Genomic DNA, 25,699 nt, shown 5'->3' with positions numbered 1-25,699 from the left:
TGAACACTCCTAGTGCCATTCGGACAACTGACTGGAGAAATAAGCTCATCAACTGTGTTTGCAGCAGACGTGATACCCTCGGTCATGGCATTGAAACGCCTGCTCAACAAAACTGCCCACACAGACCGTGGGGTTTAAACTTACAAAAGTACTGAAGGCTGTGAACAAGCGATTCGGTGGCATTCTCTCTGAGCCTCTTTACTGTGTCGCCACCATGCTCGATGCTAGGTACAAGGACCGCTACTTCGATGCAGACAAGAAACAGGGTTTACGTGAAATGTTATATACAGCTGGACAAGATGGAAACGGACACAGTGACAGTGGGCACCGAGGAAGAGAGACCACGGACAGACAGAGCTGAAACTTCACTGATTGACATGTATGGTAAAATCCTGGTTGAGACTGAAATGACTGAACAATGAAACAGCACAGCAAGTAAGTGAAAGAAATAGGTTAAGATTATGTTTTACTGGTAATGGGGACATACATAAATGTCAACAAAATAACTTCTTGGCCAGTGTGGTGTGTGTGTAACCTTTAAGTCAGTTAAAAACAAATTTTTATTTACAATGAATGCCTACCCCGGCCAAGCCCGTACGAAGCTGGGCCAATTGTGCATCGCCCTATGGGACTTCCAACTATGGCCGGATGTGTTTGTAATGGCTTTCGTCTGGTGGAAGAGAAGCGGACCAAAATGCAGCGTGGTATGTTTGAGACATGTTTAATGAATGTCAGGATTTGGCCAGGGTTGTTCCGGGTTTTGGTCACTAGATGCCCCCATTGTGCTTTTTGACCTTATGTTTTTTCCCTTGATTCCCATTATTATTTGCACCTGTGCCTCGTTTCCCCTGATTGTATTTAAACCCTTAGTTTCCCTCAGTTCTGTGCTCTGTGTTTGTATGTTAGCACCCAGCCCTAGTGTTCTGTGTATTCTTGTCGATTCCGGTGGACGCTCTTGTGGAATTCTGTTTTTGTTTTTTGAGTATCTCTTGAGGCTTTTTTGTGCTATACCTACCACCTTTTGGATTTGCCATTTTGTATTGAAGGACTTCTCCTTTTTACTTTATTAAATACACCGTCTTAAGTACTGCTGTGTCTGCCTCATCTTCTGGGTTCTGCTGACTATTCGTGGCTCAGTTGGTTAAGTGACTGTTTCTCACTCCGGAGACCCAGGTTCGTAACCGGGTCCTGACAATGAGGAATGAAAAAACGAACTATACAAAAACAACAAACGGAACGTGAAAACCTACACAGCCTATCTGGTGACAACACACAGAGACAGGAACAGTCACCCACGAAATACTCAAAGAATATGTCTGCCTAAATATGGTTCACAATCAGAGACAACGATAATCACCTGACTCTGATTGAGAACCGCCTCTGGCAGCCATAGACTATGCTATACAACCCCAAGACAAAACACACCACAAAAAAACCATGTCACACCCTGGCCTGATCAAATAAATGCAGACAAACACAATATACTTCGACCAGGGCGTGACAGAACCCCCCCTAAGGTGCGGACTCCCGGACGCACATCAAAACAATAGAGAAGGGTCCGGGAGGGCGTCTGTCCATGGTGGCGGCTCAGGCGCGGGACGTGGACCCCACTCTATCAATGTCTTAGTCCCTCCTCCTCGCGTCCTAAGATAGTCCACCCTCGCCGCCGACCATGGCCTAGTAGTCCTCACCCAGAAACCCACTGACCGAGGGGCAGCTCGGGACTGAGGGACAGCTCGGGACTGAGGGGAAGCTCAGTACTGAGAGGAAGCTCAGCACTGAGAGGGAGCTCAGGCAGGTAGTTGGATCCGGCAGATCCTGGCTGGCTGGCGGTTCTGGCAGATCCTGGCTGACTGGCGGATCTGGAAGAGTCTGGCTGACTGGCGGATCTGGAAGAGTCTGGCTGACTGGCGGATCTGGAAGAGTCTGGCTGACTTGCGGATCCTGGCAGACTGACGGATCTGGCTGCTCCATGCTGACTGGCGGCTCTGGCTGCTCCATGCAGGCTGACAGCTCAGGCTGCTCCATGCAGGCTGACTGCTCTGGCAGCGCTGAACAGGCGGGAGACTCCGGCAGCGCAGGAGAGGAGGAAGGCTCCGCAGCGCTGGAGAGGCGAGAGGGAGAGGCAGGGAGCTGCCACCGGAGGGCTGGTGTGTGAAGGTGGCACAGGATGGGCTAGACCGTGAAGGTGCTGTATATATGGGGGATTGGAAGAGATGCAGACAACTACATTACAATCTACAAATGATCTACTGGACCTCAAGCAGTGTACAACAGTGGTAGGCTTGATTAGCAACAACGACGAGATGGCCTACAGGGAGGAGGTGAGGGCCCTCGGAGTGTGGTGTCAGGACAATAACCTCACACTCAACGTCAACAAAACCAAGGAGATTATTGTGGACTTCAGGAAACAGCAGAGGGAACACCCCCCTATCCACATCGATGGAACAGTAGTGGAGAGGGTAGTAAGTTTTAAGTTCCTCGGCATACACATCACAGACAAACTGAATTGGTCCACTCACACAGACAGCATCGTGAAGAAGGCGCAGCAGCGCTTCTTCAACCTCAGGAGGCTGAAGAAATTCGGCTTGTCACCAAAAGCACTCACAAACTTCTACACATGCACAATCGAGAGCATCCTGGCAGGCTGTATCACCGCCTGGTACGGCAACTGCTCCGCCCACAACCGTAAGGCTCTCCAGAGGGTAGTGAGGTCTGCACAACGCATCACCGGGGGCAAACTACCTGCCCTCCAGGACACCTACACCACCCGATGTTACAGGAAGGCCATAAAGATCATCAAGGACAACAACCACCCGAGCCACTGCCTGTTCACCCCGCTATCATCCAGAAGGCGAGGTCAGTACAGGTGCATCAAAGCTGGGACCGAGAGACTGAAAAACAGCTTCTATCTCAAGGCCATCAGACTGTTAAACAGCAACCACTAACATTGAGTGGCTGCTGCCAACACACTGACTCAACTCCAGCCACTTTAATAATGGGAATTGATGGGAAATGATGTAAAATATATCACTAGCCACTTTAAACAATGCTACCTAATATAATGTTGACATACCCTACATTATTCATCTCATATGTATACGTATATACTGTACTCTATATCATCTACTGCATCTTTATGTAATACATGTATCACTAGCCACTTTAACTATGCCACTTTGTTTACATACTCATCTCATACAGTATGTATATACTGTACTCAATACCATCTACTGTATCTTGCCTATACTGCTCTGTACCATCACTCATTCATATATTTTTATGTACATATTCTTTATCCCCTTACACTTGTGTATAAGACAGTAGTTTTGGAATTGTTAGTGAGATTACTTGTTGGTTATTACTGCATTGTCGGAACTAGAAGCACAAGCATTTCGCTGCACTCGCATTAACATCTGCTAACCATGTGTATGTGACAAATAAAATTTGATTTGATTTAATGGAAACATAGGACTGGACCTCTAGCAGTGTATAATGGAGACAGAGGACTGGACCTCTAGCAGTGTATAACGAAGACAGAGGACTGGACCTCTAGCAGTGTATAATGGAGACAGAGGACTGGACCTCTAGCAGTGTATAACGAAGACAGAGGACTGGACCTCTAGCAGTGTATAATGAAGACAGAGTACTGGACCTCTAGCAGTATATAATGAAAACAGAGGACTGGACCTCTAGCAGTGTATAATGAAGACAGAGGACTGGCAGTATCTGGACCCCTTGCAGATCTTTTCTGTACATTTAGTATATGCGATAGTAATGACTCGGTAACAATGAAAAACATTTTAATACAAAGAAGCGTCTTTCAAATGACATTTTTTGTGAACAGTGTCTTATCAATATCAAGTTGTATATTCATATATATATATATATATATATATATATATATATATATTTAACGGTAAAACTATGACTAGTTAAACAAGGAAGGGACTGGCTCTACCCAGGAACACTACTCATGTTTAGTTCTATATCGTTAAGGCAGACAGTTCAGACCCCATCCCATTAGAAAACACATTCTGTTGTCACCACCCGTGTCCGTTTCCAGAAGTTCCAAATGCCACCCTATTCCCTCTATAGTGCATTATAGGGTTCCTGGTCAAAAGCAGTGCACTACATAGGGAATAGGGTGCCATTTGGTAAATAAACCAGGTCTTCGGACCAGGGTCGTGTTCATTAGTACATACACATGAAAAACATTTTAAAACCCTATGCAACGGAAAACGCAAATATGCGTTTATTAATGTTTCAGTCCATTTTCTTCCGTTTGGTACCAATTCAGGTGTGTGTGTGTGTTGTGTTGTAACACGTTACTGCGTCTTAAAGGGCTTTAGCAGGAAGACCCACCCAGGCAAGGTCGGTGCAGCAGGTCGGTAACCAAGATGACACCATCGCCACGGCAACATGACTCTACCTAATAAGGTAACAGGAGACGTGGCAATGAAAAAATAATAACACTTGTTCACTGTGGGAAGGAAAAATCATTTCCAGGACAGGAAGTCTGGTGTCAGATGACGTTGGACAAAACAGGTGGTGGTAGATAAATAAGAATAGGTTTTATGCTAACTCACACATTTGTAGACAATAAGTTAAAAAAAAACATCAAATATCCACCACTCAAGCCTTATCTAATCATGTCAACTCCATCAGAACGTACAGTGAAAAACCACATGACACATTCACAAGTCTTTTCACATGTGTGTTTTACAGGAAGTGCTGAGCGATTAGTGCTTTTGGAGGTCAGTTCAGTTTCGATTATGAAAAAAATGATGTGATTGAAAAAACAAAACAATTTTTAAACATGAAATTTATTATGAAATAATAGCTTTTTAACGCAAATTCCAAAGCCAAAAATAATGGACATTCAATTGCCAAAACATTTAAAATATTCCATTGTCTCTGTCATGTCCACATTGGATAGACATCAATAGAAACATAGGAAATTACTATGAAATAAGAATATATTTCAGTTGTGTATACTGCTTATTTTTTATTTGATAACTTTATTATTTTTAAATCCTCAAAGTTATCCCCTCATCTCTGATCAGACAGTAAGTCCGCAGGCAGACCATCTAACGCTATGTTTCCCAAACTGTACTGTCTGAAGTCATCCTATTTAGCTAGGATGCTGCAAAGCTGTCTGACTAAAATCATTTTACTCGTTCTTTAAAGTAGATAAGGCATACTTTCACAAACTGTCTCTGTCCCTCGTCGTTGTGTTGTGAACATTCCTCTCACATGCGGTCTGTGTGTACGTAACGTAACGTAGTTGCAGGCGTAAAAGGGTATCCACCCAGAGATCTGTATGTAATGACGAGATGCTCATGTCTCCGCCCCTAACAATGGGAGTCGTTGTCCCAAAGGCGGGAAGGCAGGCGACAAGCTTTGGTCCAAAATAACCCCAAAGAAACGCATTGGGCTTATTTTGGTGAGAGTGAAACCTCTCGCGTCGCCTCTTTTTCCCTGATTCGTCTCTGAGCTGGGAAAAAATGACGCAATGGATTGTGGTCATTGTAGTTAATTACCAAGTGTCTTTGCTAAGCTAGGCTGAATATTTGCTATATGAAAACTACAACTCCATTCAGTTCAGCGTCCCACATAATTCTTGACTTGATTTCTCCGACTTCTCTCATGAATGATTTGAGTTCTCTCTAAAGAAATGGAGCGTTGGCCTCACAAAACAATCTAAATGGAATTCAAGTAATCGAACCGGAGTCCGTCAATAAGTTGTTTAACAACCCCTCCCCCCACCCAAAAAAAAGACATGTTGGTTAATCGCTCAGCACTAATTACAGGTTAGTTCAATAACCTGTAATGCAAACATGACTAAATCGCTTTGAACAAAAGCATCTAGTAAATGGTATATGTTATTATTATATTATATTTTACTCACGTTGGCTGCGGTGATGGAGCCGCTAACATGTTATTATTATATTAGTTACACAAGTGGCTATATAAGACCACCAGTAGAGGTGTGAATGTCTACAAAGCAAATATCTTTAGTTCCACCATTTACCTCAGGGCATTGTATTAGTTCTCTGCATCTTCATGGTTGGAGACGACTTGGTTCCATGGCCCACCACAGCATCAGTGGGTTCAACCTCCAACGTACTGAAGAAGTAAGCCTGGATGAAAATAAACACAGCAAATCATTCATTCTGAGAGAACACCGGGGTTCTGCTCCAAATGACACCTCCGTTCTCTCTATAGTGCACTACTTTTGACCAGGACTCCCATAGGGAATAGGGTGCCATTTGGAACCCGTGAGATAAACTAACTAACTTGACTCCTTTCATGCGCTGTCAAGAGGGAGTGTAACCAAAGATACTATGGTCTTTGGTGTAGCGCTCAGGCAGTTGCCACACTACAAGGCTCCAGTAGAATAGTGAGGAGGTAACTGAGCTAATTAAGTCATTGTGTGGGTCCCATTTGGAGATGCAACCATTGGTGCAGCCAGGTGAGGTTATGTAAACTGGGTCAGTCAAGTCTGTGATTGTTAAATCAGGACATTGTATTACATGACCAGGAACAACCCAACTCCGTAAGGCTGGTGTCGTGTTCACTAGGCACCAAAAAAAAAAAAAGAAAAAGCGGTCTGCTCTTGCCCAATAAGAAACACTCATTTTGGTTTTCCATGGTGCACAACGTTTAAAAACGTTTTGCTACACTGTGCCCTAATGAACACGGCCCAGGTGTGTTTTTTTCCCGGAATGTTTACCTTACAACCGAACGCCAAGAGGATGTGGAGCGCCATGATGGCCGCCATGATCGCTATGGCAACCCGGGGCTGGTCGTCACGGACGGCGGGCCAGAAGGTCAAGACCAGGATGGAACCAGAGAGACAGAGAGCCACAACAATGGAAAACCACCGAACGGCCTCGTACGGAATGATCCACAACACCTGTCAACAACAACACTTGTCAATAACTACAACATTATAAACAATTTTAAAAAGACTGGAATAGACATGTCCTCAACATTTGCATTGCAACAAAGTAAATGGGACACTATTGAACCTAATAAAATATAAACAATGCCACATAATCAGACAAAAAACAGTGTGTCATGTCTTACCACAGCAGGTATGTAGACGGCCAGGGAGTATCCGTAAACACAGACGATCTCCAGGAATGAGTAGGAAACTATGTTCATAACCTTGGAGTTCCTCCAGACCAACAGGCCCCACAGGGCCAGGGGAACCAGCCACGCATAGCTGTAGATCGCCGTGGCCGCAATGGTCACTGGGAAATAAAAACACACAAGAGAAACAGTAGCAACAATCACATTATTTTCTAAAACATTTACGGGACTATTGTTGTGTTCAGTATCTATTTGACTGAGTCTCGGGAAGTGGAGGAGTCAGTTTGATCCTGTGTTTTGTTTGACCCTTGAAAAACTTAAAATGACACTCACCTTTTCGGAACTCTGGGACATATTTATACTGTGGATTCCCCAGGTAAACCAGGAAGTCAGAGATGTTTCCACAGATGGCGATGACAAAAACCAGAGTAGCACAGATCCAGAAGGGACCTGGAGGACACAGAGACGGTATCAGTAATGTGTAGTATTTGACAATGCATCATGGCCAGTTTCAAATGCTGCTTCCACGTCCCTGAATCCACTTGATGAGGTTGAATGTTATTCTGCCACTTGTTAAATGCCCTCATCAAGACACAGGTGCCTTTATACACTCAGTGTTATCCACAAGTACATAGAGTAGCCAGACAAATAGAAAAAGTAGCCAGACTGGTGCCCCTCTGCATTCAAAATGTTTTGCAGAAGGAGCTCTATTTTGGTGGCCTCTGGTACATTCTTATGCCTGAATTCCATCCGAAATACACAGCAAAATTATTGAATACTTTATCGAGTTTACCTCTCACATTGACCAAAATGTGTTGTGGTATTATCTGGAAAGATATGACTTTACCATTGAAATGAGTGAAAATGTATGAGTTCAGTGTGTGTGTTGTTTTGTCTCGGTCTAGGACTAGACGAACAAAACTATTTAAACCTTTTTAAACATTGAATCTTGTCTTCTCTGGAGATTAAAGTCTCATTTATAGTTTTCCTGCAAGATATTAATTGCCACAATTATGTTTTCTCTTCAAATTATGTATTTTATTAAAACAGAAAAATTAGGTAAATATCTTATCTTGAAAAATAAATTAAAGGATTTGTTTTTCCAGGTTTCCGTTTATACAGTTTTTTCCAGGTTTTCGATCTTAAAAAATCACACTTTTTTAATAGAAAAACAACATAATTGGATGTTCTAAGCCCACAACAATGCTTAAACCTCATTAGAAGACGACTTGTTGATTTTTGGGTTCCCCTCTAATTCCAGTGAGCACCTAGGCTGTTGTTTCGCGTGTTTTTGTCGAGCACATGTGATTGTAGAGCAAAAACAAATACCCACTGGAATGATGTTTGTCCACCATGTAGTCTATTTCACTTCCTCAAAATCCACAGAATGAATCTAAGATAACTCAAGAAAACTGTTATTAATTTACGTTTTGGCCAAGAATGTTTTAGTCGCGCAATTTTACATCTAATTAAGAAAAGTCGCCAAGTGTTAGTCTCTGGAGAGACATTAAAATAGCTGAGCAGCGACGCTCCCCATCCAACCTGACAGAGCTGGAGAGGTTCTGCAGAGAAGAATTGGAGAAACTCCCCAAATACAAATATAAACTCCTCAGGCAGCATCATACCCAAAAGACTGGAGGCTATAATCGCTGTCAAAGGTGCTTCAACAATGTACTGAGTAAAGGGTCTGAATACTTATGGAAATGTGATATTTAAGTTTTCAATTTTTAATACATTTGCAAAAATGTCAACAACAAAAAAATGTTTATGCTTTGTCATTATGGGGTATTGTGTGTAGATTGATGAGGGGGAAAAAACTATTAAATCCATTTTAGAATAAGGCTGTAAGGCAACAACATGTGGAAAAAGTCAAGGGGTCTGAATAACTTTCTGAAAGCCCTGTATGAGATCAATTTTGTTCAGTCAGTTCGACACCTTTTCTAAACTTGTCAACACTGGCTGTTCAGTTGCAAATCAACAGTAAATAGCACCATGAATCCACCTGGCTCTGTGAAACACGCAAAAGAAAATAAATTAATCTGTCAGAAAACAACAATTAAGTCGTGAATTTTTAGCGTCATTGTTACCACATTGGACGTCACGCTCTCTCCCTCCTCGGTGTAAAGAAATTCAACTGCAACCAACCACAACGCACACAAAGTGTACCGGGAGGTGGGAGAGACCGCAGGCTACGTAACCAAGTCAACGTTCGCTTTGTGACCGAGAGGCGCCTGACCTATTAAATAGATTGGTAGGAGATGCATATCGTTCATTGTAGCGAGAGTGGGATCGACGGACTAACCAATTAAAAAAAAAAAGTTGAATTAAAAGTAACATAATTTATATGAAGTGGAAAAAGCAGATGGCTGAAAATAAGTCTGTCAGTGGCTGATTAGCCGACAGCGCTAACGGAAAACATTTAGGGGAGGATAACAACTCTTCAGGTCGTGACTAGTAGGAAGGATGCTCACCATAAAGGTCAGGGTTGTTGCGGATGTAGAGATGGACAAAGTTCTTCCCTGGCCAAGGCAATAATGACCCCAGGACTCTCGCTCTCACCTAGAGGAAACACATTACATTACATTACATTACGACAAAGTCATTACAACACGGACTCTCTCTCACACCTAGAGGAAACACATTACATTACATTACGACAGTCATTACAACACAGACTCTCTCTCTCACCTAGAGGAAACACATTACGACAAAGTCATTACAACACAGAAGTATAATAAATACATGATTACAAACCCAAGGCGGACGCCTGTCCTGTGCAGGTGTAACAGTATAACTTTAGACCGTCCCCTCGCCCATACCCGGGCGCAAACCAGGGACCCTCTGTACACATCAACAACAACAGTCACCCACGAAGCATCGTTACCCATCGCTCCACAAAAGCAGCGGCCCATGTAGGGCAAGGGGAACCACTACTTCAAGGTCTCAGAGCAAGTGACGTCACCGATTGAAACGCTATTTAGCTCGCACCGCTAACTAGGCTAGCTGTTTCACATCCGTTACACAGGGATGGAAAGGGCACACAGGGCATGGGGCCCCCAACGTTTTGTTCTGTTTTTGGGGTTATGGGTCATCTGGGTCACCTTTTTGGGGTCACCTGGAGGTCGTGGGCCCCCTAGATAGCATATGTGTAAAAATGCAGGACAACTAAGAAAATGTTTTTTTTTTGTTTTTTTTTAATCTCTCAGCCTCAATGCCAAATGTGAACAATAGCATGAGACAAGCTATAAAACAACACATTTCTCTCTCTGACCTATGCCAACAAGTGTAGAATTGCAGGAACCAACACTCACTAAACTGCAACATTTTCTCTTCGCCTCATGACAAAATGTGTAGAATAGCATTATAAAAGTGCAATTCTTTCTACACAAACCGTGTGTTGAAATGCAGGAAGTTAGCTGTTTACCCCCGCAAATAAAAATCAGGTCCTGATCCAATGTAACTTAATTCGTTCTTAAAAACATATTGAAAATGTCATTACAAAAACAATTATTATGTTTTCAAAGGCCTATTTGTTTGGCCGATTCAATTCAGATGAACAGATGAAGTCAGTTGAAGTACCTGGTGTGTCTCTACGTCAAAGAATCTCTGATAATATTCAAAGGTCCAGAAAGGAGCACTTCTCTTCTGCCCAGACAACAGCTGTAGGAAAAGAAAACCTGTATTTTATAAAAATAGAACTCACATCAGGTAACAAAACAATCACAGAATCAGATTAATTATCAGAAACATCAAAATGGGCTTTTATATGGCATGTGCTTTATTTTCTGAACCAAACATGGATAACATCTGGGCTAAGTGCTGACCGACTATAGCCTATATGTTGTCAATGTTACGTTATAAACGTGGTAAACTACACCATATATACAAATGTATATGTACACCCCTTTCAAACACACCCGTTGCTGACAGGTGTATAAAATCGAGCACAAAGCCATGCAATCTCCATAGACAAACATTGGCAGTAGAATGCCCTTACTTAAGAACTCAGTGACTTTCAACGGGGCACTGTCATTGGACGCCACATTGCCAACAAGTCAGTTCATCAAATTTCCGCCCTGCTAGAGCTGCCCCAGTCAACTGTAAGTGCTGTTATTGTGAAGTGGAAACGTCTAGGAGCAACAACGGCTCAGCCGTGAAGTGGTAGACCACACAAGCTCACAGAACAGGACCTTAGAGCGCTGAAGCGCATAAAAATGATCTGTCCTAGATTACAACCAACACTCACTACCGAGTTCCAAACTGCCTCTGTCCTCGGTTCCAACCAACACTCACTACCGAGTTCCAAACTGCCTCTGTCCTCGGTTACAACCAACACTCACTACTGAGTTCCAAACTGCCTCAGTCCTCGGTTACAACCAACACTCACTACCGAGTTCCAAACTGCCTCTGTCCTCGGTTACAACCAACACTCACTACCGAGTTCCAAACTGCCTCTGTCCTCGGTTACAACCAACACTCACTACCGAGTTCCAAACTGCCTCTGTCCTCGGTTACAACCAACACTCACTACCGAGTTCCAAACTGCCTCTGTCCTCGGTTACAACCAACACTCACTACCGAGTTCCAAACTGCCTCTGTCCTCGGTTACAACCAACACTCACTACCAAGTTCCAAACTGCCTCTGTCCTCGGTTACAACCAACACTCACTACCGAGTTCCAAACTGCCACTGGAAGCAACGTCAGCACAAGAACTATTCGTCGATAGCTTCACGAAATGGGTTTCCATGGACGAGCAGCCGCACACAAGCCTAAAATCACCATGCGCAATGCCAAGCACCGGCCGGAGTGGTGTAAAGCTCACCGCCATTGGACTCTGAAGCAGTGGAAACGCGTTCTCTGGAGTGATGAATCACGCTTCACCATCTGGCAGTCCAAAAAGACGAATCTGGGTTTGGCAAATGCCTGGAGAACGCTACCTGCCCGGATGCATAGTGCCAACTGTAAAGTGTAGTGGAGGAGGAATAATGGTCTGGGGCTGTTTTTTAAGGTTCAGGCCCCTTAGTTCCAGTGAAGGGAAATCTTAACGCTACAGCATACAATGACATTCTAGACCATTCTTTGCTTCCAACTTTGTGGCAACAGTTTGGGGAAGGCCCTTTCCTGTTTCAGCATGACAATACCCCCGTTCACAAAGTGAGGTCCGTACAGAAATGGTTTGTCGAGATCAGTGTAGAGGAACTTGACTAGCCCTAAGCCCTGACCTCAACCCCATCGAACACCTTCGGGATGAATTGGAACCCTGTCTGCGAGCCAGGTCTAATCGCCCAACATCAGTGCCGACCTCAATAATGCTCTTGTGGCTGAATGCAAGCAAGTCCCCGCAGCAATGTTCCAACATCTAGTGGAAAGCCTTTCCAGAAGAGTGGAGGCTGTTATAGCAGCAATGTTCCAACATCTAGTGGAAAGCCTTCCCAGAAGAGTGGAGGCTGTTATAGCAGCAATGTTCCAACATCTAGTGGAAAGCCTTCCCAGAAGAGTAGAGGCTGTTATAGCAGCAATGTTCCAACATCTAGTGGAAAGCCTTCCCAGAAGAGTGGAGGCTGTTATAGCAGCAATGTTCCAACATCTAGTGGAAAGCCTTCCCAGAAGAGTGGAGGCTGTTATAGCAGCAATATTCCAACATCTAGTGGAAAGCCTTCCCAGAAGAGTGGAGACTGTTATAGCAGCAATGTTCCAACATCTAGTGGAAAGCCTTCCCAGAAGAGTGGAGGCTGTTATAGCAGCAATGTTCCAACATCTAGTGGAAAGCCTTCCCAGAAGAGTGGAGGCTGTTATAGCAGCAATGTTCCAACATCTAGTGGAAAGCCTTCCCAGAAGAGTGGAGGCTGTTATAGCAGCAATATTCCAACATCTAGTGGAAAGCCTTCCCAGAAGAGTGGAGACTGTTATAGCAGCAATGTTCCAACATCTAGTGGAAAGCCTTCCCAGAAGAGTGGAGGCTGTTATAGCAGCAATGTTCCAACATCTAGTGGAAAGCCTTCCTAGAAGAGTGGAGGCTGTTATAGCAGCAAAGTTCCAGCATCTAGTGGAAAGCCTTCCCAGAAGAGTGGAGACTGTTATAGCAGCAATGTTCCAACATCTAGTGGAAAGCCTTCCCAGAAGAGTGGAGGCTGTTATAGCAGCAATGTTCCAACATCTAGTGGAAAGCCTTCCCAGAAGAGTGGAGGCTGTTATAGCAGCAATGTTCCAACATCTAGTGGAAAGCCTTCCCCAGGAGAGTGGAGGCTGTTATAGCAGCAATGTTCCAACATCTAGTGGAAAGCCTTCCCAGAAGAGTGGAGGCTGTTATAGCAGCAATGTTCCAACATCTAGTGGAAAGCCTTCCCCAGGAGAGTGGAGGCTGTTATAGCAGCAATGTTCCTACATCTAGTGGAAAGCCTTCCCCAGGAGAGTGGAGGCTGTTATAGCAGCAATGTTCCAACATCTAGTGGAAAGCCTTCCTAAAAGAGTGGAGGCTGTTATAGCAGCAATGTTCCAACATCTAGTGGAAAGCCTTCCTAGAAGAGTGGAGGCTGTTATAGCAGCAATCTTCCAACATCTAGTGGAAAGCCTTCCCAGAAGAGTGGAGGCTGTTATAGCAGCAGAGGGGGGACCAACTCCATATTAATAGCCATAATTGTGGAATGAGATGTTCGACCAATAGGTGTCCACATATTTTTGGTCATATAGTGTATTTATTTTTCTGACCTCAGTCTTGTCGTCATTAGCCAATGGGTCATTGTCCTCTTCGAAGGATGTCACCGGTGCAGATCTCCTCTGTTTCTGAGGTTTCTGACTTCCTGCCCCTGTGTCCTCGATACTGATGGTAGTCGCATCTCCGTTCCCTCCCAAATGGCTCTCAGAACTGTCAAATTCTGATTCAGAATGTTAGTAAAGAGAAAGGTTATGACAAAGATTCTGATTCAGAATGTCAGTAAAGAGGAAGGTTATGAGATTCTGATTCAGAATGTCAGTAAAGAGAAAGGTTATGAGATTCTGATTCAGAATGTCAGTAAAGAGGAAGGTTATGACAAAGATTCTGATTCAGAATGTTAGTAAAGAGAAAGGTTATGAGATTCTGATTCAGAATGTCAGTAAAGAGAAAGGTTATGAGATTCTGATTCAGAATGTTAGTAAAGAGAAAGGTTATGAGATTCTGATTCCGAATGTTAGTAAAGAGAAAGGTTATGAGATTCTGATTCAGAATGTTAGTAAAGAGAAAGGTTATGAGATTCTGATTCAGAATGTCAGTAAAGAGAAAGGTTATGAGATTCTGATTCAGAATGTTAGTAAAGAGAAAGGTTATGAGATTCTGATTCAGAATGTTAGTAAAGAGAAAGGTTATGAGATTCTGATTCAGAATGTTAGTAAAGAGAAAGGTTATGAGATTCTGATTCAGAATGTCAGTAAAGAGAAAGGTTATGAGATTCTGATTCAGAATGTTAGTAAAGAGAAAGGTTATGACAAAGATTCTGATTCAGAATGTTAGTAAAGAGGAAGGTTATGACAAAGATTCTGATTCAGAATGTTAGTAAAGAGAAAGGTTATGAGATTCTGATTCAGAATGTCAGTAAAGAGAAAGGTTATGAGATTCTGATTCAGAATGTTAGTAAAGAGAAAGGTTATGAGATTCTGATTCAGAATGTTAGTAAAGAGAAAGGTTATGAGATTCTGATTCAGAATGTTAGTAAAGAGAAAGGTTATGAGATTCTGATTCCGAATGTTAGTAAAGAGAAAGGTTATGAGATTCTGATTCAGAATGTTAGTAAAGAGGAAGGTTATGAGATTCTGATTCAGAATGTTAGTAAAGAGGAAGGTTATGACAAAGATTCTGATTCAGAATGTTAGTAAAGAGGAAGGTTATGACAAAGATTCTGATTCAGAATGTTAGTAAAGAGGAAGGTTATGACAAAGATTCTGATTCAGAATGTTAGTAAAGAGAAAGGTTATGAGATTCTGATTCAGATTGTAAGTAAAGAGGAAGGTTATGACAAAGATTCTGATTCAGAATGTCAGTAAAGAGGAAGGTTATGACAAAGATTCTGATTCAGAATGTTAGTAAATAGGAAGGTTATGAGATTCTGATTCAGAATGTAAGTAAAGAGGAAGGTTATGACAAAGATTCTGATTCAGAATGTTAGTAAAGAGGAAGGTTATGAGATTCTGATTCAGAATGTTAGTAAAGAGGAAGGTTATGACAAAGATTCTGATTCAGAATGTCAGTAAAGAGGAAGGTTATGACAAAGATTCTGATTCAGAATGTCAGTAAAGAGGAAGGTTATGACAAAGATTCTGATTCCGAATGTTAGTAAAGAGGAAGGTTATGACAAAGATTCTGATTCCGAATGTTAGTAAAGAGGAAGGTTATGACAAAGATTCTGATTCAGAATGTTAGTAAAGAGAAAGGTTATGACAAAGATTCTGATTCAGAATGTTTGTAAAAAGAGGAAGGTTATGAGATTCTGATTCAGAAAAAAATGCCTCATACCACCATCTAGTGGGCACAACCTGGTCATATCAGGAAGAAATTGAAGAAATTATTTTTCTCAAAACTATTAAAATATTGTCTCTCTCTTTGGTTAATTACTCACATTTTATGCACTGCAGTGATCGCTAGCTGTAGCTTATGCTTTCAGTACTTATGCTTTCAGTACTAGATTTTGATCATTTGATTGGTTGGAGGACATCCTCTGGAAGTTGTCATAATCACTGTGTAAGTCTATGGAAGAGGGTGAGAACCATGAGCCTCCTTGGTTTCGTATTGAAGTCAATGTACCCAGAGGAGGATGGAAGCTAGCTGTCCTCCGGCTACACCATGGTGCTACCCTACAGAGTGCTGTTGAGGCTACTGTAGACCATCATTGAAAAACAGTGTATTTTAATCAGTTATTTGGTGACGTGAACATATTTAGTATAGTTGTATCTAAAAATAATCACTTTTTTAACGCTTCACTATTTTTATGAAATTCACTAAAGAGGATGGTCCTGCCCTTCCTCCTCAGAGGAGCTGCCACTGACCTGAATGGCATTATTATTATTATAATGTATACAGTCTATAAGACTGAGCAGCAGTGGTGACAGGCTATAAACACTCACCTTGAAATGTTAAGAGGTAATCGCTGTTAGCCGCCATGTAGGAGACTAATCAAGAGTCTGTGGAGACAAAGAAGATTAGTATCAAGATACACCCTTCTCCATAGAGATCCATTACGCTGCTGGCACTGTAACGATGCAGGAAATGTGGATAGACTTGTTCAATTGGATTCGATGATCATCACTCAGTAGCTTTTTCAGAGGATAGAGGTTGACAGGCTAACAATACCATGTAAACATATACAGTGTATAGTCAATGTAACTACAGTTTTGTTTGTTCACTACGATTGAATGCAGATGATAAAACTCAGCACTGCGAGCTCAATCAGCGTCGGACGGATCAACATTTACAGAATGGGTAATATTTTGTGTTTTAAATATATATATTTACACACACACGCACGCACGCACGCACACACGCACACACGCACACACACACACTACCAGTCAAAAGTGTGGACAGCTACTCATTCCAGGGTTCTTTATTTTTTCTATTTTCTACATTGTAGAATAATAGTGAAGACATCAAAACTATGTAATAACACATTTGAAATCATGCACTAACCAAAAATGTGTTAAACAAATCAAAATATATTTTAGATTGTTCAAAGTAGCCACCCTTTGCCTTGATGACAGCTTTACACACTCTTGGAATTCTCTCAACCAGCTTCATGAGGTAGTCACCTGGAATGCATTTCAATTAACAGGTGTACCTTGTTTAACATGGAATCTATTTCAACCGGGAGAAAAGGGTACATTTGCAAACCGTAGCCGTGCTTGATGCCTACTTCACACCGCTGAGAAATGTGGGGTTGGAAAGTCACAAGTTTAGACAAATAACACCGGATCGAGACAAAACTATCAATGGCTGTGTGAATGCATTAAGATAAGTGGAACTATTGATGCCTGTATGAATGCATTAAGAGAAACTATCAATGCCTGTATGAATGCATTAAGAGAAGTGGAACTATTGATGCTTGTATGAATCCATTAAGAGAAACTATTGATGGCTGTGTGAATGCATTAAGAGAAACTATCGACAGTCCGTTGTGTTATGTAGTGAAAACAGTCCATTGTGGTCCATAGAGAGAACAGTCCATTGTGGTCCATAGAGAGAACAGTCCATTGTGGTCCGTAGAGAGAACAGTCCATTGTGGTCAGTAGAGAGAACAGTCCATTGTGGTCCGTAGAGAGAACAGTCCATTGTGGTCCGTAGAGAGAACAGTCCATTGTGGTCCGTAGAGAGAACAGTCCATTGTGGTCCGTAGAGAGAACAGTCCATTGTGGTCCATAGAGAAAAGAAAGACCATTGGAAAGAACAAAATCAAGGTGACAAAAATAAATAGAGACAAAGTTAAAAGTGACAACCCAGTTAGAGCTGTGAATGAACCTGAATCCGGTTTGTCTATTCAATCTATCAGGAAGGAAAAGAAACAGTGCAAGTCAATGGACAATATCTGAAAATGATCCTTAATACAGTCAGTGGAAGGAATTTCATCGGAGAAGCCCTGTTCAAGAGAACGTTTGCAGGAATGGAACTAAGAGATTAAGAAACAGTGCTATGTTTCTGCTCAGACGACTCCACTACATTGTGTCGGTTATTTGAAAGCAGAACTTTTGAATAAAAGTGCATCAACATACCAGATATTGGTGCTCAGAGGAAACGTAGAAGCATTGATAGGAAGGAAAATATGTTTTGACTTGAAAATACAGAGCACAAGAGATCATGTCAATTCAGTAGAGCAATCACCGGGCATATTCATGCAGCGAGCATAGGAATAGGAGTCCCTTTTCCAAGGACTTGGACATATCAGTGGATACACTCACAAAAGGTACGGTGAATGAGCAAATAGTCCCTGAAGCTCAAGGCCTGAGATGTGTTTCCTTATCCAATGCTGGAAGCTGTCAATCAAGAACTGGACTCGATGTTAGATGATGACATCATACAAGAAGTGAATCAAAGATCAGAATGGATTTCCAATATTCTCCACATTACAAAGAAAGACAAAAGAAGGCGGAGTTTGTGCTGACTTATGAGAACAAAGCTGTCCTCGAGAACGACACTAAGTTCCCACAGTAGACAGTATACTGCAAGCATTGCAAGGAGCGAAAGTGTTCGCAAAACTGGATGCGAAAAAAGGATCATGGCAAGTTGAACTAGCCTCAGAATCAAGAAACCTGACAACATTCATCACACACCGTGGATACTACAGATTCAAGAAATTTCCTTTCACATTATCAAGCGCACCTGAGGCATACCAGAAAGACATGGACTTTATGCTATGTGGATTAACAACATTCAAATCAAATTGTATTGGTCACATACACCTGGTTAGCAGATGTTATTGCCAGTGAAGCGAAATCCTTATTGAATTCTAGGTCAGGTGAACAAAAGGACTTGAGTTCCTGTATGTTGCTACAATTACACCATGAGTTGTTAATCATGAAACCTACACCCCCGCCCTTCGTCTTACCGGAGAGATGTTTATTTCTGTTGGCGCGATGCACTGAAAATCCAGGTGCTGACAGCATGTCCCAAGCTAGCCATGTTTCCGTGAAACAGAATGTTACAATCCCAGATATCTCTTTGGGAAGTAACTCTTGCACTGATTTCAGCGACTTTGTTAACTGGACTGGACATTAGCGAGTAATATACTGGGAAGCGGCGGGTGGTGTGCGCGCATCCGAAGCCTCACTAGAAGACCGCTCCGGCACTCTCTCCTCCGACGGTGTTGTTTTGGGCCGGCCTCTCAAATCATTTGAAATTCCCTGGGAGGTGTAGACAAAGGATCCGCTTTGGGAAAGTCGTATTCCTGGTCGTAGATGTCTCTCTGATATCCAATAGTTCTTCCCGGCCGTATGTTATAACACTTAAGGTTTTCTGGGCAATGCAATGCATGAAATAATACATGAAAAAATATAGAAAATACTGCACAGTTTCCTAAGGACTAGAAGCGGAGCTGCCATCTCTATCGGCACCATTTTTAACAGCAGTGATTATTGACACAAACCCAGTAGGACTTGGAGCTATATTGCTACAGCAACAGAAAATTAACAGAACAAGCCAATTGCTTATGCAAGTCGTTCACTGACCTCTAGAGAGACAAGATATTCTCAGATCGAGTGAGAAGCTCTTGAGTGCCTAAGGGCAATAGAACACTTCATAACTTTTACATATGGAGGCCAGTTTGTACTACAAACTGATCCCAAACCACTGATCTACATGTTGTATTTGGAGGCAAGTCTGTACTACAGTCGTGGACAAAAGTTTTGAGAATGACACAAATATATATTTTCACAAAGTCTGCTGCCTCAGTTTGTATGATGGCAATTTGCATATACTCCAGAATGATATGAAGTGATCAGATGAATTACAATTAATTGCAAAGTCCCTCTTTGCCATGCAAATGAACTGAATCCCCCAAAAACATTTCCACTGCATTTCAACCCTGCCACAAAAGGACCAGCTGACATCATGTCAGTGATTCTCTCATTAACACAGGTGTGAGTGTTGATGAGGACAAGGCTGGAGATCATTCTGTCATGCTGATTGAGTTTGAATAACAGACTGGAAGCTTCAAAAGGAGGGCGGTGTTTGGAATCATTGTTCTTCCTCTGTCAACCATGGTTACCTGCAAGGAAACACGTGCCGTCATCATTGCTTTACACAAAAAGGGCTTCACAGGCCAGGATATTGCTGCAAGTTAGATTGCACCTAAATCAATCATTTATCGGATCATCAAGAACTTCAAGGAGAGCGGTTCAATTGTTGTGAAGAAGGCTTCAGGGCGCCCAAGAAAATCCAGCAAGCGCCAGGACCGTCTCCTAAATTTGATTCAGCTGCTGGATCGGGGCACCACCAGTACAGAGCTTGCTCAGGAATGGCAGCAGGCAGGTGTGAGTGCATCTGCACGCACAGTGAGGCGAAGACTTTTGGAGGATGGCCTGGTGTCAAGAAGGGCAGCAAAGAAGCCACTTCTCTCCAGGAAAAACATCAGGGACAGACTGATATTCTACAAAAGGTACAGGGATTGGACTGCTGAGGACTGGGGTAGAGTCATTTTCTCTGATGAATCCCCTTTCCGATTGTTTGGGGCATCCGGAAAAAAGCTTGTCCGGAGAAGACAAGGTGAGCGCTACCATCAGTCCTGTGTCATGCCAACAGAAAGCATCCCGAGACCATTCATGTGTGGGGTTGCTTCTCAGCCAAGGGAGTGGGCTCACTCACAATTTCGCCTAAGAACATAGCCATGAATAAAGAATGGTACCAACACATCCTCCGAGAGAAACTTCTCCCAACCATCCAGGAACAGTTTGCTTATGAACAATGCCTTTTCCAGCATGATGGAGCATCTTGCCATAAGGCAAAAGTGATTACTAAGTGGCTCGGGGAACAAAACATTGATATTTTGGGTCCATGGCCAGGAAACTCCCCAGACCTTAATCCCATTGAGAACTTGTGGTCAATCCTCAAGAGGCGGGTGGACAAACTAAATTCTGACAAACTCCAAGCATTGATTATGTAAGAGTGGGCTGCCATCAGTCAGGATGTGGCCCAGAAGTTAATTGACAGCATGCCAAGGAGGATTGCAGAGGTCTTGAAAAAGAAGGGTCAACACTGCAAATATTGACTCTTTGCATCAACTTCATGTAATTGGCAATAAAAGCCTTTGCCACTTACGCTGTGTCTGAGAATTCAAAGACTTGGACCACAAGATTGAGCACATCAAGGGAAAAACAAACGTTGCAGATTCCCTATCTCGCCTTCCTGAAACTGAAGAAACGATACGTTGATGATTATGTGCTTTCAGTTAGCGACCTACCTGCATTGACAATCAAGGATCTGAAAGAAGCAACAAAACAGGATACAAATTTGACAAAGTTGATTCAAACTGTGGAAAGGAAAAATGGCCATATTCAGTTCCAGAGGATCTACATACAACAGAATGGACAACACATGACAGGACGTATTCTAAGAGGACACAGGATTGTGTAACCAAAAACACAGATCAAACAAGCGTTCGACATGGCACACAAAACTCATCAAGGAATGGTTTGTACAAAACAGTAGCAAGACTTTGATGCTGAAAGACTGATAAGAAATTGTACGCCATCTGTGCTAAACCAGCCACTGCACGAAGACCAACCACTAGAACTACCACCAAGACACTGCATTAAACTAGGACTTAGTGGGATCCATAATGAATACATCATTACCGTAACTGACTATGACACCTGTTACCCAGAAGCTGTTGTCATATCTGACATTTCTTCAAGTACGGTGTCTTTGTAGGTGTTGGGTACCCTCTAGAGGTGGTTATAGACAATGCCAGACAATTCACTGGACAGACTTCTGAAAACTTGTTGACATTAGAGCATCGCCATGTTATCCTAAGAGCGATTCCATCGATATCAGTACAGCCAAAAGTGAGGGGAAAAGCCGGAAAGAGGAGCTGCCAAAAATGATTACCCTTGCTAATCGCTCAACGCCTCAACGTGCTTCAGGGGAAACACCTTTCTCATGTTTGGAAGAGACATTCAAACAAAGTTGCCAAGTATTGGGAAGTAAAAGGAAACAGACAAAATCACCACAAACAGAAAATGAAACAATACGCTGACAAAACAAACAGAGCCAAAGAACACAACTTTGATGTTGGATATTATATTATATTTATATATATATATATATAAATATATATATATATATATATATATATATATATATATATATATATATATTATATTGGTCGACTTCTATTGGATATAATTGTGTACATTGTAAGCATGGAGAATGGAAAGTTGCCAAGTTCTGAGACACACACTATGTGTTACTGTGACAAACCTCAGGCAACTCATTTAAAGTAGTGAGCACAGAAGATGGATCTAGAAAGCCAGCATGGTTTAGGGACATGGTGATGTAAAAAGGTCTGAAATCAAAATAACTGATATAAAAGAAGATTTGTATCAAGAGTTCCTGAAATGTTCAATTTGACTGTTGAAAAATTGAGAATTTTTATGATTTTACCTTTAATTAACTAGGCAAGTCAGTTAAGAAAAAATTCTTATTTTCAATGACGGCCTAGGAACAGTGGGGTTAACTGCCTGTTCAGGGGTAGAACGACAGATTTGTACCTTGTCAGCTCGGGTGTTTGAACTCGCAACCTTCAGGTTACTCGTCCAACACTCTAACCACTAGGCTACCCTGACGCCCCATAAGAGCACCTCCTCCCAGCTGCCCACTGCACAGAGGCTAGGAAACACTGTCACCACCGATAAATGCACAATAATTGAGAATTTCAATAAGCATTTCTCTACAGCTGGCCATGCTTTCCACCTGGCAACCCCTACCCCGGTCAACTGCCCGGCACCCTCCACAGCAAACCGCCCAAGCTTTCCCCATTTCTCCTTCTCCCAAATCCAGTCAGCTGATGTTCTGAAAGAACTGTAGAATCTGGACCCCCTACAATTCAGCCGGGCTAGACAATCTGGACCCTCTCTTTCTAAAATGATCTGCCGAAATTGTTGCAACCCCTATTACTAGCCTGTTTAACCTCTCTTTCGTATCGTCTTGAGAACCCCAAAGATTGGAAAGCAGCTGCAAAGGGGGAGACACTCTAGACCCAAACTGTTACCTATATCTATCTTATCCTGTCTTTCTAAGGTATTTGAAAGCCAAGTTAATGAACAGATTACTGACCATTTCGAATCCCACCGTACCTTCTCCGCTATGCAATCTGGATTCAGAGCTGGTCATGGGTGCTCCTCAGCCACGCTCAAGGTCCTAAACGATATCATAACCGCCATCGATAAGAGACATTACTGTGCAGCCGTATTCATCGACCTGGCTAAGGCTTTCGACTCTGTCAATCACCACATTCTCATCGGCAGACTAAACAGCCTTGGTTTCTCAAATGACTGCCTCGCCTGGTTCACCAACTACTTCTCCGATAGAGTTCAGTGTGTTAAATCGGAGGGCCTGTTGTCTGGACCTCTGGCAGTCTCTATGGGGGTGCCACAGGGTTCAATTCTCGAGCTGACTCTCTTCTCTGTATACATCAATGATGTCGCTCTTGCTGCTGGTGATTCTCTGATTCACCTCTACGCAGACGACACCATTCTGTATACTTCTGGCCCTTCTTTCGACACTGTGTTAACTAACCTCCAGACGAGCTTCAATACATACAACTCTCCTTCCGTGGCCTCCAACTGCTCTTAAATACAAGTAAAACTAAATGCATGCTCTTCAAACAATCGCTGCTCACACCTGCCCGCCCGCCCAGCATCACTACTCTTGACGGTTCTGACTTAGAATATGTGGACAACTACAAATACCTAGGTGTCTGGCTAGACTGTAAACTCTCCTTCCAGACTCACAATAAGCATCTCCAATCCCAAATTAAATCTAGAATCGGCTTCCTATTTCACAACAAAGCCTGGTTCACTCACGTTGCCAAACATACCCTCGTAAAACTGACCATCCTACCGATCCTCGACTTCGGCGATGTCATTTACAAAATAGCCCCCAGCACTCTACTCAACAAATTGGATGCAGTCTATCACAGTGCCATCCGTTTTGTCACCAAAGCCCCATACACTACCCACCACTGCGACCTGTACGCTCTCGTTGGCTGGCACTCGCTTCATACTCCTCGCCAAACCCACTGTCTTCAGGTCATCTACAAGTCTCTGATAGGTAAGGCCCCGCCTTATCTCAGCTCACTGGTCACCATAGCAGCACCCACCTGTAGCACGCGCTCCAGAAGGTATATTTCACTGGTCACCCCCAAAACCAATTCCTCCTTTGGCCGCCTTTCCTTCCAGATCTCTGCTGCCAATGACTGGAACTAACTGCAAAAATCTCTGAAGCTGGAGACTCTTACCTCTCTCACTAGCTTTAAGCACCAGCTGTCAGAGCAGCTCACAGATCACTGCACCTGTACATAGCCCATCTTTAAATAGCCCATCCAACTACCTCATCCCCATACTGTTTTTATTTATTTATCTTGCTCCTTTGCACCCCTGTATCTCTACTTGTACATTCATCTTCTGCACATCAATCACTCTAGTGTCTAATTGTTATATTGTAATTACTTCACCACCATGGCCTATATATTGCTACCTCTCTTATCTTACCTCCACATGCTGTATATAGATTTTCTTCTACTGTATTACTGACTGTATGTTTTGTTTATTCCATGTGTAACTCTGTGTTGTTGTATGTGTCGAACTGCTTTGCTTTATCTTGGCCAGGTCGCAGTTGTAAATGAGAACTTGTTCTCAACTGGCCAACCTGGTTAAATAAAGGTGTTCTCAACTGGCCAACCTGGTTAAATAAAGGTGATATTTTTTTTTATATGGAAGCACTGAAAAATTGCAGTTCTAACTTTTATTTATGTAAAAAAAAAGTACTTACCTTTTGAATGTAAAAGAAAATCATATTTAATGTGTAAGCTATTGTAACAACAATGTTAGAAACGGTAATACAATTTGATTGTTAAAGTTGTGGACTTTAAATCTAACAAGGGAAGGGAGGTAGTATAGTACTATTTATTGCAAGACTACCTAGCTGTTATAGTGATGAAGACGTGACTAGAACTAGATAATGAAAATGGCTTTAAACTGTAAAACCTCGGGAAGTACGAGTTGTCACAGCGAGTTAAACGAGTCTCCTTTAATTCAACAACATCGCGTTGCAGCGGTGGATTTGATTTGCGCACCTGCGAGCAGCCGAACGAGTCCCCCTCTTTAGTGAAGCGAGTTCAGAACAACTGACTGTATGCGAAGTAGAAGTAGTTTTCACATAAAAACTTTCTATGTCCGAACTCAGAAAAAAATATGGTTCGCATAAATAACATGTTTACTGTGGTAGAACGTTTATTTTGATTGGCGATAGTCTGTATTTATCAGAGTACCGTCAGTTGTAGACATAATTATTATGGGTTATCGTTCGTTGCAATGCATGTAAACGTTTCAATTGAACTATTATATTAATCTGACGATAAACAATAACACCATTATTGTGTGCATGTAACCGTACTCAGTGATGATGGTCTATTTAGAAATTAGGTAGCTTATGCTTAACTTGGCGTTTGAGGGTATTCAAAAGTGAAACTTTTCTTTATACAATGTGTGTGGAGGGCCATCCATTTTCATTTCAGAGGCCCGATGTAATGCTTAATATAAATAACGTTCACGCTCTAATTCTATGCCAAATACAAGGAAGGCATTGCATTTCATTAGCTACATTGTGAATAATAACTCCACTAACTATTAAATAATCAAATTACCATAAATATATACTTTACCCTCTCAGCAGTTAAGAAGTAAGAAAATATGTGTAAGGTAAACTCAGCTCCCTTTTCCGGTCGCATTTTCGTTTTTCTAAATAATAGTCAAATGATCTGATCTCGAAACAGTACATAAAAAAAATAATCGCATCTTCTCATTTTATAAATATTGTATTCTTGATTATGATTTGAAAGAAAATGATTGAAGGTAGAGAAATCT

At 42.3% G+C, this 25,699-nt stretch overlaps 1 protein-coding gene across 3 annotated transcripts; it reads right to left on the bottom strand.

Annotated features, from left to right (window-relative positions):
- Positions 1-449: 449 nt before the first annotated feature.
- Positions 450-25,590, bottom strand: yipf1 (Yip1 domain family, member 1). Of its 3 annotated transcripts, none has more exons than XM_064928912.1 (10): positions 25,498-25,590; positions 16,196-16,252; positions 13,808-13,974; positions 10,678-10,758; positions 9,570-9,657; positions 7,432-7,548; positions 7,093-7,259; positions 6,737-6,919; positions 6,035-6,143; positions 450-2,191 (listed from the first exon to the last, which is right to left on the bottom strand). In XM_064928912.1, the coding sequence occupies exons 2-9, from the start codon at positions 16,230-16,232 to the stop codon at positions 6,036-6,038; spliced, it is 948 nt and encodes a 315-aa protein (XP_064784984.1). In that variant the 5' UTR covers positions 16,233-16,252; positions 25,498-25,590; the 3' UTR covers positions 450-2,191; position 6,035. The 3 variants fall into 3 exon arrangements, with proteins under 3 accessions (XP_064784984.1, XP_064784973.1, XP_064784979.1); XM_064928901.1 differs by lacking the exon at positions 450-2,191 and adding an exon at positions 3,789-4,432; XM_064928907.1 differs by lacking the exon at positions 450-2,191 and adding an exon at positions 3,789-4,432 and having other exon boundaries at positions 25,480-25,566.
- Between the last annotated feature and the right edge of the window lie 109 nt (positions 25,591-25,699).

The sequence above is a fragment of the Oncorhynchus masou genome, chromosome 3 (genome assembly GCF_036934945.1).
Source record: "Oncorhynchus masou masou isolate Uvic2021 chromosome 3, UVic_Omas_1.1, whole genome shotgun sequence".
NCBI classification, from domain to species: domain Eukaryota; kingdom Metazoa; phylum Chordata; class Actinopteri; order Salmoniformes; family Salmonidae; genus Oncorhynchus; species Oncorhynchus masou.
Note: the sequence above shows the minus strand (reverse complement) of the source record. Positions and strands in the feature narration are given on the sequence as shown.